Source organism: Sus scrofa, chromosome 15, assembly GCF_000003025.6.
Source record: "Sus scrofa isolate TJ Tabasco breed Duroc chromosome 15, Sscrofa11.1, whole genome shotgun sequence".
In the NCBI taxonomy this organism is placed as follows: domain Eukaryota; kingdom Metazoa; phylum Chordata; class Mammalia; order Artiodactyla; family Suidae; genus Sus; species Sus scrofa.
Genome location: NC_010457.5, coordinates 59,818,854 through 59,832,961, shown reverse-complemented (window position 1 = coordinate 59,832,961; position 14,108 = coordinate 59,818,854). Strand labels below are relative to the sequence as shown.

Genomic DNA, 14,108 nt, shown 5'->3' with positions numbered 1-14,108 from the left:
CTCAAATCACAACTTTATATCTCAAGGAACTAGAAGAAGATAAAAGAACTAATAAAGTTATTAGTAGAAAAGAAATAACAAAGAAATAAAATAGAGACTAAAAAGATAATAGAAAGTTAAATAAAATTAAAATCTGTTTTAAAAAAGAATACTTTAGACTTACTAAGGAAAAAAAAGATGCAAAGAAATAAAACTATAAAAGAAAGAGGAGACATTACAATTGATACCACACAAACACAAACAATCATAAAAACTAAGAACAATTATACTCCAAGAAACTGGACAATCTTTAAGAAATGGATAAATTAATAGAAAAACAGAACCTACCAAGATTGAATCATGAAGAAATAGAAATTTTAAATAGACTAATTACTGTGAGGAGACTGAATCAGTAATCAAAAACCTCCCAACATAGAAAAGTTCAGGATCAGATGACTTCACTGTTGAATTCCACCAAACACTTAAAGAATTAATACCAGTCCTTCTCAAATGCTGCCAAAAAACTGAAGAGGAGGGAACACTTCCAAATTCATTTTTTGGGAGTTCCCAGTCGTGGCACAGTGGAAACGAATCTGACTAGGAACCATAAGGTTGTGGGATCAATCCCTGGCCTTGCTTAGTGGGTTAAGGATCCGGTGTTGCTGTGAGCTGTGGTGTAGTTCACAGATGCGGCTTGGATCCAGCATTGCAATGCCTCTGGCGTAGGCTGGAAGCTAACAGCTCTGATTTGACCTCTAGCCTGGGAACCTTCTTGTGCTGTGGGTGCAGCCCTAAAAGACAAAACAAAAAACAAAAAACAAAAAAAACAACAAAAAAAAGGGAAACAAACACATTTTATGAAGCCAAACACTACCCTGATATCAAAACCAGATACGGACACCAGAAAAGAAAATTACAAGCCAACATCCCTGATGAACAAACACACGTAAAAATCCTCGACAAAAAATTCGCAAACCAAGTTCGATAATACATTAAAAGAATCATATACCTTGATCAAGAGGGGTTTACTCCAGGGATGCAAGGATGGCTCAACAGCTACAGATCAATAAACGTAATACATATATTAACAAAATGAAGGCTAAAAATCACACAATCATCTCAATAGATGCAAAAAAAAAAAAAAAAAAACCAAAAAAAAAGCTTAACAAAAGTCAACATCAACTTATGACAAAAACTCTCAACAAATTGGGTAAAGAGAGAATGTATCTTAACATAACAAAGGCCACAAGACAAGCCCACAGCTAACATTGCACTCAATGGTGCAAAGCTGAATGCTTTTCCTCTAAGATCAGAAACAAAACAAGAATGCCCATTCTCACTACTTTTATACAGCATTGTAATGGAAGTCTTAACAATTAGGCAAGAAAAAGAAATAAAAGGCATTCAAATCTGAAAGGAAGAAGGAACACTGTCATTATATACAGAAAACCACAGACTCAACCAGAAAATTGTTAAAGCTAATCAATAAATTCAGTAAAGTTGCAAGATACAAATCAATATACAAAAATCTGTTGCATTTCTTTACACTAACAATGAACTATCAAAATTAAGAAAACAATCCCATTTAGACCTGCATCAAAAAGAATGAAATATCTAGGAATAAATTTAACCAACAAAGTAACTGAAAACTGTAAGACACAGATGAAATTGAAGATGACATATGCAATCCATCTCAAAATTGCAATGGCATTTTTCATAGAACTAGAATAATCCTAAAACTTGTAAGGAACCACAAAAGAGCCTGAATAGTCAAAACAATCTTGAGAAAGAACAAAGCTGGAGGTATCACATGCCCTGCTCTCAAACTATATTACAAAGTTACAGCAGTCAAAACAGTATGGTATTGGAGGTATTGGAGTTCCCGTTGTGGCTAGGTAGTTAATGACTCCAACTAGGAACCATGAGGTTGCGGGTTCGGTCCCTGGCCTTGCTCAGTGGGTTAAGGATCCGGCATTGATGTGAGCTGTGGTGTAGGTTGCAGATGTGGCTTGGATCCCGCGTTGCTGTGGCTCTGGTGTAAGCTGGCAGCTACAGCTCCGATTGGACCCCTAGCCTGGGAACCTCCACATGCTGTGGGAGTGGCCCAAGAAATGGCAGAAGGGCAAAAAAAACCAAAAACAAACAAACAAACAAACAAAAAAAAACAGTATGGTATTGGCATTAAAAAGAGACACATTTAAACAAAGGAGAAAAAAGAGAGACACACACAGATATAAAGAACAGAAAAAAAGAGCACAAAAATAAACCCAAGAATATATGGTTGATTAATCTACAACAAAAAAGTCAAAAATATACAATGGAAAAAAATATATATATACAATGGGAAGGAACAGTCTCTTCAATAAATGGTGTTGGGAAAATTGGACAGCTACATGCAAAAGAATCAACCTGGATTACTTTCACACCATATACAATATACTAAAAATGGAACAAAGACTTATTAAGACCTAAAACCATAAAACTCCTAGAAGAAAACATAGGCAATACACTCTTTGACACTGGTCTCAGCAAAATTTTTTGGATATGTCTCCTCAGGCAAGGGAAGCAAAAGCTGAAATAAACAAATGGAACTATATCAAAATAAAAAGGTTTGGGGATGGGGGGATGTGCTGGGGTCGTGGGATGGAAATGCTATAAAATTGGATTGTGATGATCACTGTACAAATATAAATGTAATAAATTCATTGAGTAATAAAAAATAATTTAAAAAAAGCTTTTGCACAGCAAAGGAAACTATCAACAAAATGATGTCTGCCTACTGAATGGGATAAGATATTTTTAAGAAATATATCTGATAAGAGGCTAATATCCAAAAATATACATTCATACAACATTAAAAAAATAATAACCCAATAACAAAACCGACAGAGAATCTGACTAGACATTTGTCCAAAGAAGACATATACAGGTGGTCATCAGACATATGAAAAGATGCTCAGCATCACTCATCATCAGGGAAATGCAAATCAAAACCACAATGAGACATCGCCTCATGCCTGTCAAAATGGCTCTTTTCAAAAAAGAAAACCAAAAAAAAAAAACCACAAAAAAACAAAGAAATAGCAAGCTTTGGAGAGGATGTAGAAGGGAAGGGAACCCTCACAGACTGCTGGTAGGAATGTAAACTGGTGCAGCAACAAAAACACTGGAAACTTACCATGTCCATCAACTGACAAATGAATCAACAAAATGTGTTATATCCAAAGAATGGAATATTACTGATCACAAAAAGGAATGAAGTACTGATAGATGCTACAACTTAGATAAACCTCGAAAGCATTATTAAGTGAAAGATGCCAGTCACAAAACACGTTTTATAATGCCATTCACATAAAATGCCCAGAACAAAGTGGGATTAGGGGGCAGGGGTGATAAGGAGGTAATAAATAGCTATAAGGTTTTTTTTTGAGGTAATGAAAATATTCTAAATTTGACTACAGTGATGAGTGATTGTTGTGAATATACTAAAGACCACTGAATTGCACACTTTAAATTTCATGATGAATAAAATATTAAAATTTAAGTAACAGGATAGGTATTGAGTTTTCCTTTTGCCTCAGACTCCAATATGGAACAACAAACAACTGTTAAAGATCCTGACTTAAGTTTTCGATTTTTTTTTTTTTTTTTTCTTTTTGGCTGCACCAACAGCAGGCAGAAGTTCCTGGGCCAGGGATCAAACTGGAGCCATAGCAGTGACCCAAGCCACAGAAGTGACAATGCCAGATCCTCAACCCACTGAGCCACCAGAGAACCCCCGCATTAATTTTAAGTTTTAAAAGATTATCTTGATTTTTTTCAACACTTTCTTTTGAGGTCTAAAAAAATACATGTTGAGTGAGTACTATAAGTGAAATGAATTAGAACAACTAGCCTAAACTCCAAAATGCAAATGGGCAAAACACATTATTTGGAAAATCATGTTTTGAGTACCATCTTGCAGCAGGCAAAATAACGCCCTCCCCCAAAGATGTCCACATCCTAATTCCCAGAACCTATGAATATGTAAAAGGGATATGCTGACATAACTAAGGACAGGGAGATTATACCGGATTATCTGAGTAGGGTTTTTATAGGAGGGAGGGTCCTTATAGGAGGGAGGTGGGAGGGTCAGAATAAGAGACACAGATGTGAGGACTGAATCTGAGAGATCTGAAGGTGCTATGGCTCTAACTTTGAAGATGGAGGAAGGAGTCATATGCCAATGAATGTAAGTGGCCTGTAGAACTGGAGAAGGCAAGGAAACAAATTTTCCCTTAGAGAAGGAACACAGCCCTCAGGACACTTGATTTTACCCAGTGAGACCATTTTGGACTTCTGACCTCCAGAATTGTTAAGACAACAAATTTCTTGTTGTTGTTTTTGTTTTTAGGGACACACCTGCAGCATATGGAGGTTCCCAGGCTAGAGGTCCTGCTAGAGGTCTGCAGCCTACACCACAGCCACAGCCACACAGGATCCAAGCTGTGTCTGTGACCTATACCAACACTCACGGCAGCACTGGATTCCCAACCCACTGGGTGAGGCCACGGATCAAACCTGCAACTTCATGTTTCCTAGTCGGATTTGTTTCCACTGTGCCACGATGGGAACTCCAAATCTCTGTTGCTTTTAGTTACTAAATCTGTTCAGGTTGTTATGGCAGCAACAGAAAAATAATACATATCTTTTAAGTTTTGGGCCTATAATCTGCACTGCTCCATTTAAGATAATAGTACTCTTTTAAGGGTAAAATTGGCAAATTGCACCAAATTTGCTAGTATCAAATTAGGTACCAGGAGTTCCCATCGTGGCGCAGTGGTTAACGAATCCGACTAGGAACCATGAGGTTGCAGGTTCGGTCCCTGCCCTTGCTCAGTGGGTTAACGATCCGGCGTTGCCGTGAGCTGTGGTGTAGGTTGCAGACGCGGCTCGGATCCCATGTTGCTGAGGCTCTGGCGTAGGCCGGTGGCTACAGCTCCGATTCGACCCCTAGCCTGGGAACCTCCATATGCTGCGGGAGCGGCCCAAGAAATAGCAAAAAGACAAAAAGACAAAAAAAAAAAAAAAAAAAAAAAAAAAAATTAGATACCAAAGTGAAACTAATTTGCAAGTTTAGTAAATTAGGATAACTCTCCTGGAGGGGAATATCTATGAAAAGCACAAAAATATGTTCATGGCAGAACTTATAATAGCTAAACAGGCTAAACATTAATTATGAAACTGTTGAATAAGTAATGTTCCATCCATACTATGAAATATTATCCCACCATTAAAAATTACGCTTAGTTTAAAAAAAAAAGAAAAAAAGAGAAGTACAAAAAAATTATGCTTAGTGAGAATCTTTAATGACATGAGGAAATACATAAGTATAATCTTAAAGGGATAAAAATGTTATATAGATACAAAATATATATAGTAAAATCTCAAGTAACTTTAAAATGTATACATACATTGTATATAAAAAGGAGAGTAAAAATCCAAGAGAAGTAATATTAAAAAGCTAACAGTCATTTCTGTCAGGAGCATGCTAACTTTAATTTTCTTTTTAAAATTTTTATATGATTTCCAAATTTCAACATGCACATTCATTTGGAATCTATCTAATTTTTAAAAAGTAACTGAAAAAAGAAAGTCAACACTACATTTATAACTAAAGCATAAAGCCATGAGTCAATCTCCTGATAATGTTTTCCAAAGTAGAAAGATAGTACACATTAAATATACCTTTACAATGTTTACGTTATCAATTTCTACTTATCAATTACATAATTAATTAGAATTTAGTCTAAATGCTTAAGAGCACACAAAAAACTGAATGACATCAAAATAACTAAAAGATAAGCCCTCCTCTCCTACCTCTGATCTCACCTGCTCCCTAGTTCTTCTATCTTGCCACAATGGCTCCCACCTTAGGATTTTTGTTTGGAATGTTCCTCCCCTACATAGCCACGTGGCTATTTTGTTACTTCCTTTCATGCTTTGACTCAATGTCACTTTCCTTTTTTTTTTTTTTTTGGTCTTTCTTGGTCATGGTATCTAGAAGTTCCCAGGCCAGGGATCGAATGTGAGTTGGAGCTGCAACCTACACCACAGCTACAGCAACACTGGATCTTTTAACGCACTGCACCAGGATAGGGATGGAACCAGTATCTCCAAAGACAAGCTGGATCATTAACCAACTGCGCCACAGTGGGAACTCCGTAAATGTCACTTTCTTAATAAGGTCTACATGGTTCTCCTAATTTAACAAAACCTGCCCTCCATCTGGCACCCATCACTCTGTTCTAAATTTCTGCTTTCTCCACAGTATTTACCATCGTCTAATAAACTACACAATTTTTAAAAAAAATGTGTATTGTTTGATGTCTTTCTCCCCCTACTGAAAATAAATCCAAGAAGAGAAGGATTTTGGTGGCAGTGGAACCTCATTTAGTCACTGATATGTCCAAAGAGCCTGAAACATAGCAGGTGCTCAATAAATATTTGGATATATGTGTATACTGGTAATATGTCAAAGAGCACAGTCAATAATATAGTCTCTAACGATTGCATGTACTATGTACAACTGGACAATAGTCTCCGCATGTGCAGTCAAGCAAATAAATGGCATATGAATCTTAGGAAAATTTGGCCATCTTTACCTTTCCTACATGTTTCAGTTTGTATTTTCTGAAAACTTACAGCTTATTTATTGGAAAAGTCCCGATTTTATTTTGTTAACATTGTGAAGTACTGACTCTATAACCAGGAAAGCAAATTAAACAGTTCAAATATATTTATGTATTAGGCCAAACATGTTGAAATGCTGTACACAAGATCCAACACTATTCTCTATTAATTAGCAAAACAGCTTTTTAAATTTTGTTTGCTGTTATTACATACACTGTATACACTGGTACAGTTCACATGAAGAAAGTCAAATCCTGATATAAATTTGATAGGTGATAACACCCATTACTTTCTACTTCAATTGTATTTCTTCAGACTGCAAACTCTCACTGCCCTAAGACATCACTCTGGGAATGGGGAATCCTGGTCAAATGTCAAATGCCTGGCCTATCTTTTGAATCAATAAGCACAGTTGAAACTGACTAATATCTGAAATGGGACTAAATCAGAACTATTTCCCTGTGATTACATAAGTAACCACACTATCCCTATTTATTTTAAAAGTAGTTCTCTGTTATTATTTTATAATCCTTTACTTCAAGAGTTTGAAGCTTAGACCCTATGACAGGGGTCTCTTCAACTCCTAAATAAAACAAGTCTCGGAGAACGCAAGGGAAAAGCCTCCCCAAAGATGTTTAGCCAATACCTCTGAATGACGTTCTACACTTCCAGTGTCTGATCCAGAGTGCTGCTCATTTACATCATCCTCAACGTCTGACCCTGAATCCCGTTCATCCTGTACTGGGGTAGCGCCACCATCATCTGCTTAAAAATAAAACAAAAACCCACTTAAGGTGTAAGATGGATGACATCTACAACTGAAATGAACACAATGAATCAAGAATAATGTAAGAGCAAAGGTTACCACTGATGAAGTATAACTAATGATGCTAACTTGTGAATAAGACAACAGTATAATACTTGTACAAACACCAATAATGATAACATGTATTATTCACACATGTGGCAGCGAAAATACATAAAGGAATGTGAAGCTTAGGAAACATCACCGAGTCAACAAACTCTAAATAACAGTATGCACTTTATTTCATCTTTATGTTAAAATAACAGTCTATTTTCTCCACAGCACACACTTACCACCTTCTAAATGTACTACACAACTTACCAAGTTAATTTTGTTTAATGTGGGTCTTTCCTCACTTGAATGCAAGTGCCAAAAGAGCAGGGATTTTGGTTCGCTGTTGAATCCCTGGAGCTCAGAACACTGCTCTGTACATGATGTACAGTATTTGTTTATGAATGAAGAGTACAAAGAACTCTAGTCCAGAAATTGTTCAAACTCCTTAAGAGAGAGCGTATACTACTACACTATTATTATAAAACGAATTGCAACCTACCTTTAAGCATACTTTAAAAATGCAAAGTAAGGGGCGCCTGCTGTGGTGCAATGGAATTAGCAGCGTCTTGGGAGCACTGAGACACAGGTTTGATCTCCAGTTCAGGCCAGTGAGTTAAGGATTCAGCGTAAGGTCACTACCGTGGCTAGGATCTGAAGCCTGGCCCAGGGGCTCCATATGCTGCAGATCAACCAAAAAAAAAGGGTAAAATTGTACTGAGAGGAATGTAGGGCTGTTGGAGGACATGGGAAGCCTTGGTTAGAAAGTTTGATTAAAAAAAAATTTTTTTTTCCTTTTATGGCTGCACCTGTAGCATATGGAATGAAGTTCCTGGGAGAGGGGTTCAATCAGAGCTGCAGCTGAGGCCTGTGCCATAGTCATAGCCAACACCAGATCCAAGCCTCATCTGTGACCTACACTGCAGCCTGAGGCAATGCCAGATCCTTAACCCACTGAGCAAGGGCAGGGATCACACCCACATCCTCACAGAGACAATGCTGGGTCCTTAACCTGATGAACCACAATGGGAACTCCCAAAATAAATAAATTTCAAAAATGAACTATAGACAATTACAAGAAAACCAAAATTTGTTTAAGAATGAAATCACTACATGTTTATGACTACTTAGCTAAGGAGTAAAGCATAAATTTTAATATATTTAATATTTTATTAACTAGTCAATAAAAATTACATTTTAACAGTTAAAATACGGGGGAGAAGAGGGCACAGAAGAGGCTAAAATCCTAGTCCTAGGATAAAAGGAAATCATTTCAAAATGCCTAAAAAAGATGCACTAAGATACAACATAAATTAGGAATACAGGAATAAAACAAAAAACAGCTTAAAAAATGAACATTCAAGGAACTAACTTTTCATGTCTTTCAGCACTTTATATGAAGTACTTGTTTAAAAATAATTTAAAAACACAAATGAAGTGACAACTAATTTGAAAACATAGGAAAAAACGTTTAAAGCAGTATATTGTCATTACTACTCGCCGTCATATAAGGAATTGAAGGTAACTCAAAACAGAAAAGAAGGTAGTTAACGCTCAGAAAATTATTTAAGCACTTTTTGATAAAGAATACTCAATGGAACTAGGACACAAAGGGAAGCAAAAGAAACGTTTTTATTCCCCACGAGATCCTGCCTTATTCGTCTCTTGATCTCCAGTGCCTAGCACAGAGTTAGCGGAGTGGGACAGAGAGCTCGTTGAGTAAACAGGAAAAGAAAAGAGAACAAACTCAAGCGAGGAGAAAAAGGAAAGCTCTCAATGTGAAGGACGGGCACCAAAATCACCAGTTAAGTCCCAGAGATACATATTCTAAAATATGTATACAACTCAAATAAGTGTTCTACATTTTCTTTAATGGGAGAAACTAGTTTGCAGGCGAGATCGAATTAGTCCCAACTCCGAGTGAAACGTCTGGAGGAGGTAAGATATCATACCCTCATATACCCCTTGGATTCTCGAAAAATACTCTCAACTCCTGAAAAGGGGGGGAAAAAAAAAAAAAAAAAAAAAAGTCCCGTATCAGGAGAGACCTTCCCTATTACTTTGCACAAAGAAAGCGCCTAATACCTAGAAGTTACTCCCCAATCTCAACACCTTTAGCCGACTCAGAAGACCGCTGTCCCCCTAGAATCCTCTCTCCAAGATTCCAACTTCGGGGCCCGCAGCCGGTCGGCGGGCTCTCCCCGCTCTGCCTCGGTCCTCTTCGGGCCGAGTCCGGCAAAGGAACGTCTCCGGGGCCTCCCCCTTTTCCCGCCGGGTGCGAGGCCAAGTTCTGCCAAGTAACCACTCCGCCCCCAGCCCTGTATCCTAGGTCCCTGCCCCACCTGACTGGTCGCCGCTGTAATATTCCGAGTCCATTTCAGGCGGCTCTCGGCGGGGAGTGTCTGCGCCCCGCGCCGCCCCCGTCACCTCCTTCCCGGCGCTGTGACCACCGATGGCGCGGCCCGGTGCTCAGAGGCTCCCGCCCGACCAAAGGGTTTGGAGAGTGCGGAGAATAAGGCAACAGGCAGCGGTAGAACCCTTTGATCTAGAAATCCCAGCAGCAGAGGCCCAACCCGGCGGGCGGGCAAAGCGTGTGGGTCAGCGCTCTACTTCCCAGAAGCACCTCTAGGGCCAAAATGGCGTCTGCCCACGACCCTCAAAAGAATGCAGTGCGCAAGCGCCGTCATCTGTCACCCGGCCAATGAGAAGACGCGACGGTAATAACGCACGGCACGGCCGGAAAGGAGACTAGTGGGAAAATAGAGCGGGAGTCGAAACTGCAGTTTAAAACCTCCCTTTGGAGGAACCTATCTCTGGTTCCCATGGAGATGATAATATTACCTTATTGGCTCTCCGTCTGCGCCTTGTTTGAGGATCTTCCGAAAAATGAAGACCCGCTAAAATTAAAATTTCCATGCTACGGTAATTAACTATCGTTCCCGTCATGCAGCGAGGCTCTTGATTCCCGCCTTTAGTACGGGGAAGCAGTGTCGCATTGCTCTCTGGGACTTGTGGTTCCAAGCCTAACGCGCTATGATGCTTTACTAAGTGGCATGATCAAAAGAGTCTCTTTTCAAGGCATTTTTCTTCCTTTCTAAAAAAACGACTGAATTTCCATATTAAGAAGCCTTTTGGTCAATGATAGGAAGTACAGGGTTTTGCATCCAGAAGGGCCCCTGGATGAAATCTTGGAGAAGAATAACATTTTTGAACCTTACTTGAGCCTTGTAAGTGCTTTCCTTGAGCCCTGTATACTCCTGGGAAACAGCAGTGGTTAAGATACTTACAGACCTGTTCAACTCACTGTAGAGTAGTACCATTCTTCTCCTTGTCTCTTAAGTAAAACTCACTCTCTGCTCTTTTTCATGAGTTCCATAAGACTTACAGAAGACCCACTTGCTTACCTGTGACAAGGTCAAAGACCTTTCCCCTTCTTCCTGAACCTGCTCATAAGGGCAGGTTCAGACCCCTTCAATTTCCTGTTCACATCTTTGCTCTTCTAAAACTAGCTAGATACAGAGATAAGCATATTCTGTTTACTTGACTGATATTTCCTGACTGCAAGTCAATCCATAATTTTTTCTACCTTCCTCCCTATGAAAGCATAAAACTATCCTGCGTAGACAAACTGATCTTCATATCTGGAGTGCTCTTCATTTGCAATACTCGGAATGAAGTCTATTTCCTTGCTTGATTGTTTTTGTCTTAAAGAGGACGACGTTATTGCCTTTTAATTGGAGGAGGGCCAGGGGAAGTATAAGCAAATATTTATTTCCTAGGAGGTATAGCCTTGCAGAAATAGGGCCTTTTGTTAGTTGACAAAGCATATATCTTGGACTGGGTTTCTGGGCATGCCTAGCCTATTATAAGGTCTCAGGTGGTGCCCTGAAAGGTCCACCTCATACGGTGGAGTTGAGATATGTGAATTCTCTGGTGCTGGCTATGCTATGAATTCTCAGAATGCCATTAGTCAAGCTACATCTCAGCTTTGATAACCCTGGAATACTTTGTTAGCCGGTCAGAATATGCTGGCAGAACCCAATGCTAGGCTCCAGAAAAGAACATGGAAAGAGAAGAAAGAAAGATGGATGGTTTCTCTCTGGAAATTCTCATTTTCTTGCAAGAGAGTTCATGGGCATTCTTTCCCCTGTATGGTGGAAATTAGGTTTTAAATTCAAGTCTGCCCCTTCAGAGGTAGGAATGACATCTCAGGCTGTTTTGAGAATTGTGAGAGCAAGGAATTAACAGTGCCTGGAACCAAAGGCACAAAATTAAATATTCATCTAATAGAAGAAGTCCCAGTATCTAAGTTCTCTTTTAAAGAGAATGGGTGAGACCATACCTATGTAAATTAAGGCAGAGTGAACAGGGCAGAAGTCCAGGAATTGGTTCAATGAAAGGGAACGCAGTGTAAATCCTGCCAATAAAGATCTTGTTACTTCACCAAAGGTACAAGATCAACAGTCATGAAAGTAATTGGGCTAAATAATGCAATTACAAGAGGATTAGTATTTTTATTATTTTTTTAATTGTATTACATTTATAGGTGTACAACAATCATCACAATCAAATTTTATAGCATTTGCATCCCCCCACCCCTGAACCTGTCTCATTTGGAAACCGTAAGTTTTTCAAAGTCTGTGAGTCAGTATCTGATATGTAGTACTAGGCAACAGTCTTAAGTATTTCCTTTTACATGGTTTCTTTCTTTCTTTATTATTATTTTTTTTTGCTTTTTTTTAATTACTCAAATCAATTTATCACATCTGTAGTTGTATAATGATCATAACAATCTGATTTCACAGGATTTCCATCCCACAGTCCAAGCATATCCCCCCACTCCCCAAACTGTCTCCTCCAGAGACCGTAAGTTTTTCAATGTCTGTGAGTCAGCATCTGTTCTGCAAAGAAGTTCAGTGTGTCCTTTTTTCAGATTCCATATGTCAGTGAAAGCATTGGATGTTGGTGTCTTATTGTATGGCTGACGTCACTTAGCATGATAGTTTCTAGGTCCATCCATGTTGCTAAAAATGCTGGTATTTCGTTCTTTTTAATGGCTGAGTAATATTCCATTGTGTATATGTACCACATCTTCTTGATCCACTCCTCTGTCAATGGACATTTAGGTTGTTTCCATGTTTTGGCTGTTGTAACAAGAGGATAATTATTGAATTTTAGCAAAAAGTTCCTAACTGACATGGTGGTGTGGAGAACGGAAAGATAGAAGCTGACTGAACACACAGTAATGTGCTCAGCCCCAGAAGGCTGTGAGGAAATGTCAAATCTATTTATTGTACTCAAGAAACCAGTACCTTACACAAGACACACTTTTGAAATAAACATTGTGCTTAGTTAAAGCTTTATTCTTGTAAATGCAAACAGAGCTCCAGGAGGATTTTCCAGAGCCCCCTTTCACCAGCTGGCTGTTCCTCAGAGCCAGCACTCAGAAGGCAGGCTGTTTTTCCCACCAAGGATACTAAGGAGTAGAGGAGAGGAAGGGAGAAGAAAGCTTGAAGTTATCCAGAACTCTTTTAACTGTCTCAGAGAGGTGGAGTTCCCTAAGTGAATGTAAGATTTATTCCACCTGCCTTTTGATACACTGTAACTTGCTAAACCCCTCTGAGAGTGAAATATCACACAGTATAAGGAACAGCTTGGCACTGGCAGAGCTTTGGGTTGGGGGCTCAGAGATAAGAGTTCTGGGTCAAGTTCTGAGCTTATTGTGTTAGATGAGGGAGTTGAATCAGAAGATTTCAAGGCCCTTTCCTTTATTCTATGTCAAGAGAAGCTGTCTCCAAGTCTGATCCACTTTCCTGTGCTTGAGCCACTAGGGGGCCCTGCTGGTAAAGAAACAAATGAAACAATTGCATTCCCCAGCTATATTCTCATATCCCAGCCTCAAAACTCACTAGATTTTGAAAGTTTTGAGATTTGTCCTGCCAAACCATCTTTAGTACTGAAAAGTGGGACTCACTTGAAAGCCTATTAATCCTGGATAATGAGTCATTAAACATCAGTACCATGGCACACCACACAGCTGCTGATACAATTGAATTGAATCTTTAGCTCTCACATGGAAGGATGTCTAGAATATGTGAAAGAAACAGTCATAGGATACTATAAATGGTATAACTGTATTTATGTAAACAACTGAAACGGCAACCAAGAACCCAACCTAAGAATTCCTTAATAAGAATAGAGGAAAAAAGGAGTTCCTGTCCGAGGCTCAGTGGTTAACAAACCTGACTAGTATCTATGAAAACACGGGCTTGATCCCTGGCCTCATTCAGTGGGTTAAGGCTCTGGCATCATCATGAGCTGTGGTGTAGATCATTGCAGACTTGGCTTAGATCCCGAGTTGCTGTAGCTGTGGTGTAGGCTGGCAAATGTAGCTCTGATTGGACCCCTAGCCTGGGAACTTCCATATGCCGCGAACATGGCCCTAGAAAGACAAAAAAAAAAAAAAAAAAAAAAAAAAAGAGGAAAAAAGGAGTTCCTGTTGTGACTCAGCAGTAACAAACCTGACTAGTAAACATGAGGACTCGGATTCTATCCTTGGCCTCACTCAGTGGATTAAGGATCCGGTGTTACTGTGCCTGTG

General features: G+C 39.1%; 1 protein-coding gene across 8 annotated transcripts in view; it reads right to left on the bottom strand.

The window, feature by feature from the left end:
* IWS1 (IWS1, SUPT6H interacting protein) overlaps window positions 1-10,173 on the bottom strand; it is a 53,079-nt gene extending 42,906 nt beyond the window's left edge. For 2 of the 8 annotated variants that reach the window (XM_021076425.1, XM_021076424.1), the window contains exons 1-2: window positions 9,850-10,159; window positions 7,298-7,416 (exon numbers count right to left, since the gene is read on the bottom strand). In XM_021076425.1, the coding sequence (XP_020932084.1) occupies window positions 7,298-7,416; window positions 9,850-9,883 (153 nt within the window). In that variant the 5' untranslated portion in view covers window positions 9,884-10,159. Of the gene's footprint in view, window positions 1-7,297; window positions 7,417-8,009; window positions 8,190-9,849 lie in introns of all 8 variants that reach the window. The other 6 variants (XM_021076430.1, XM_021076428.1, XM_021076423.1 and 3 more) reach the window with 6 other exon arrangements.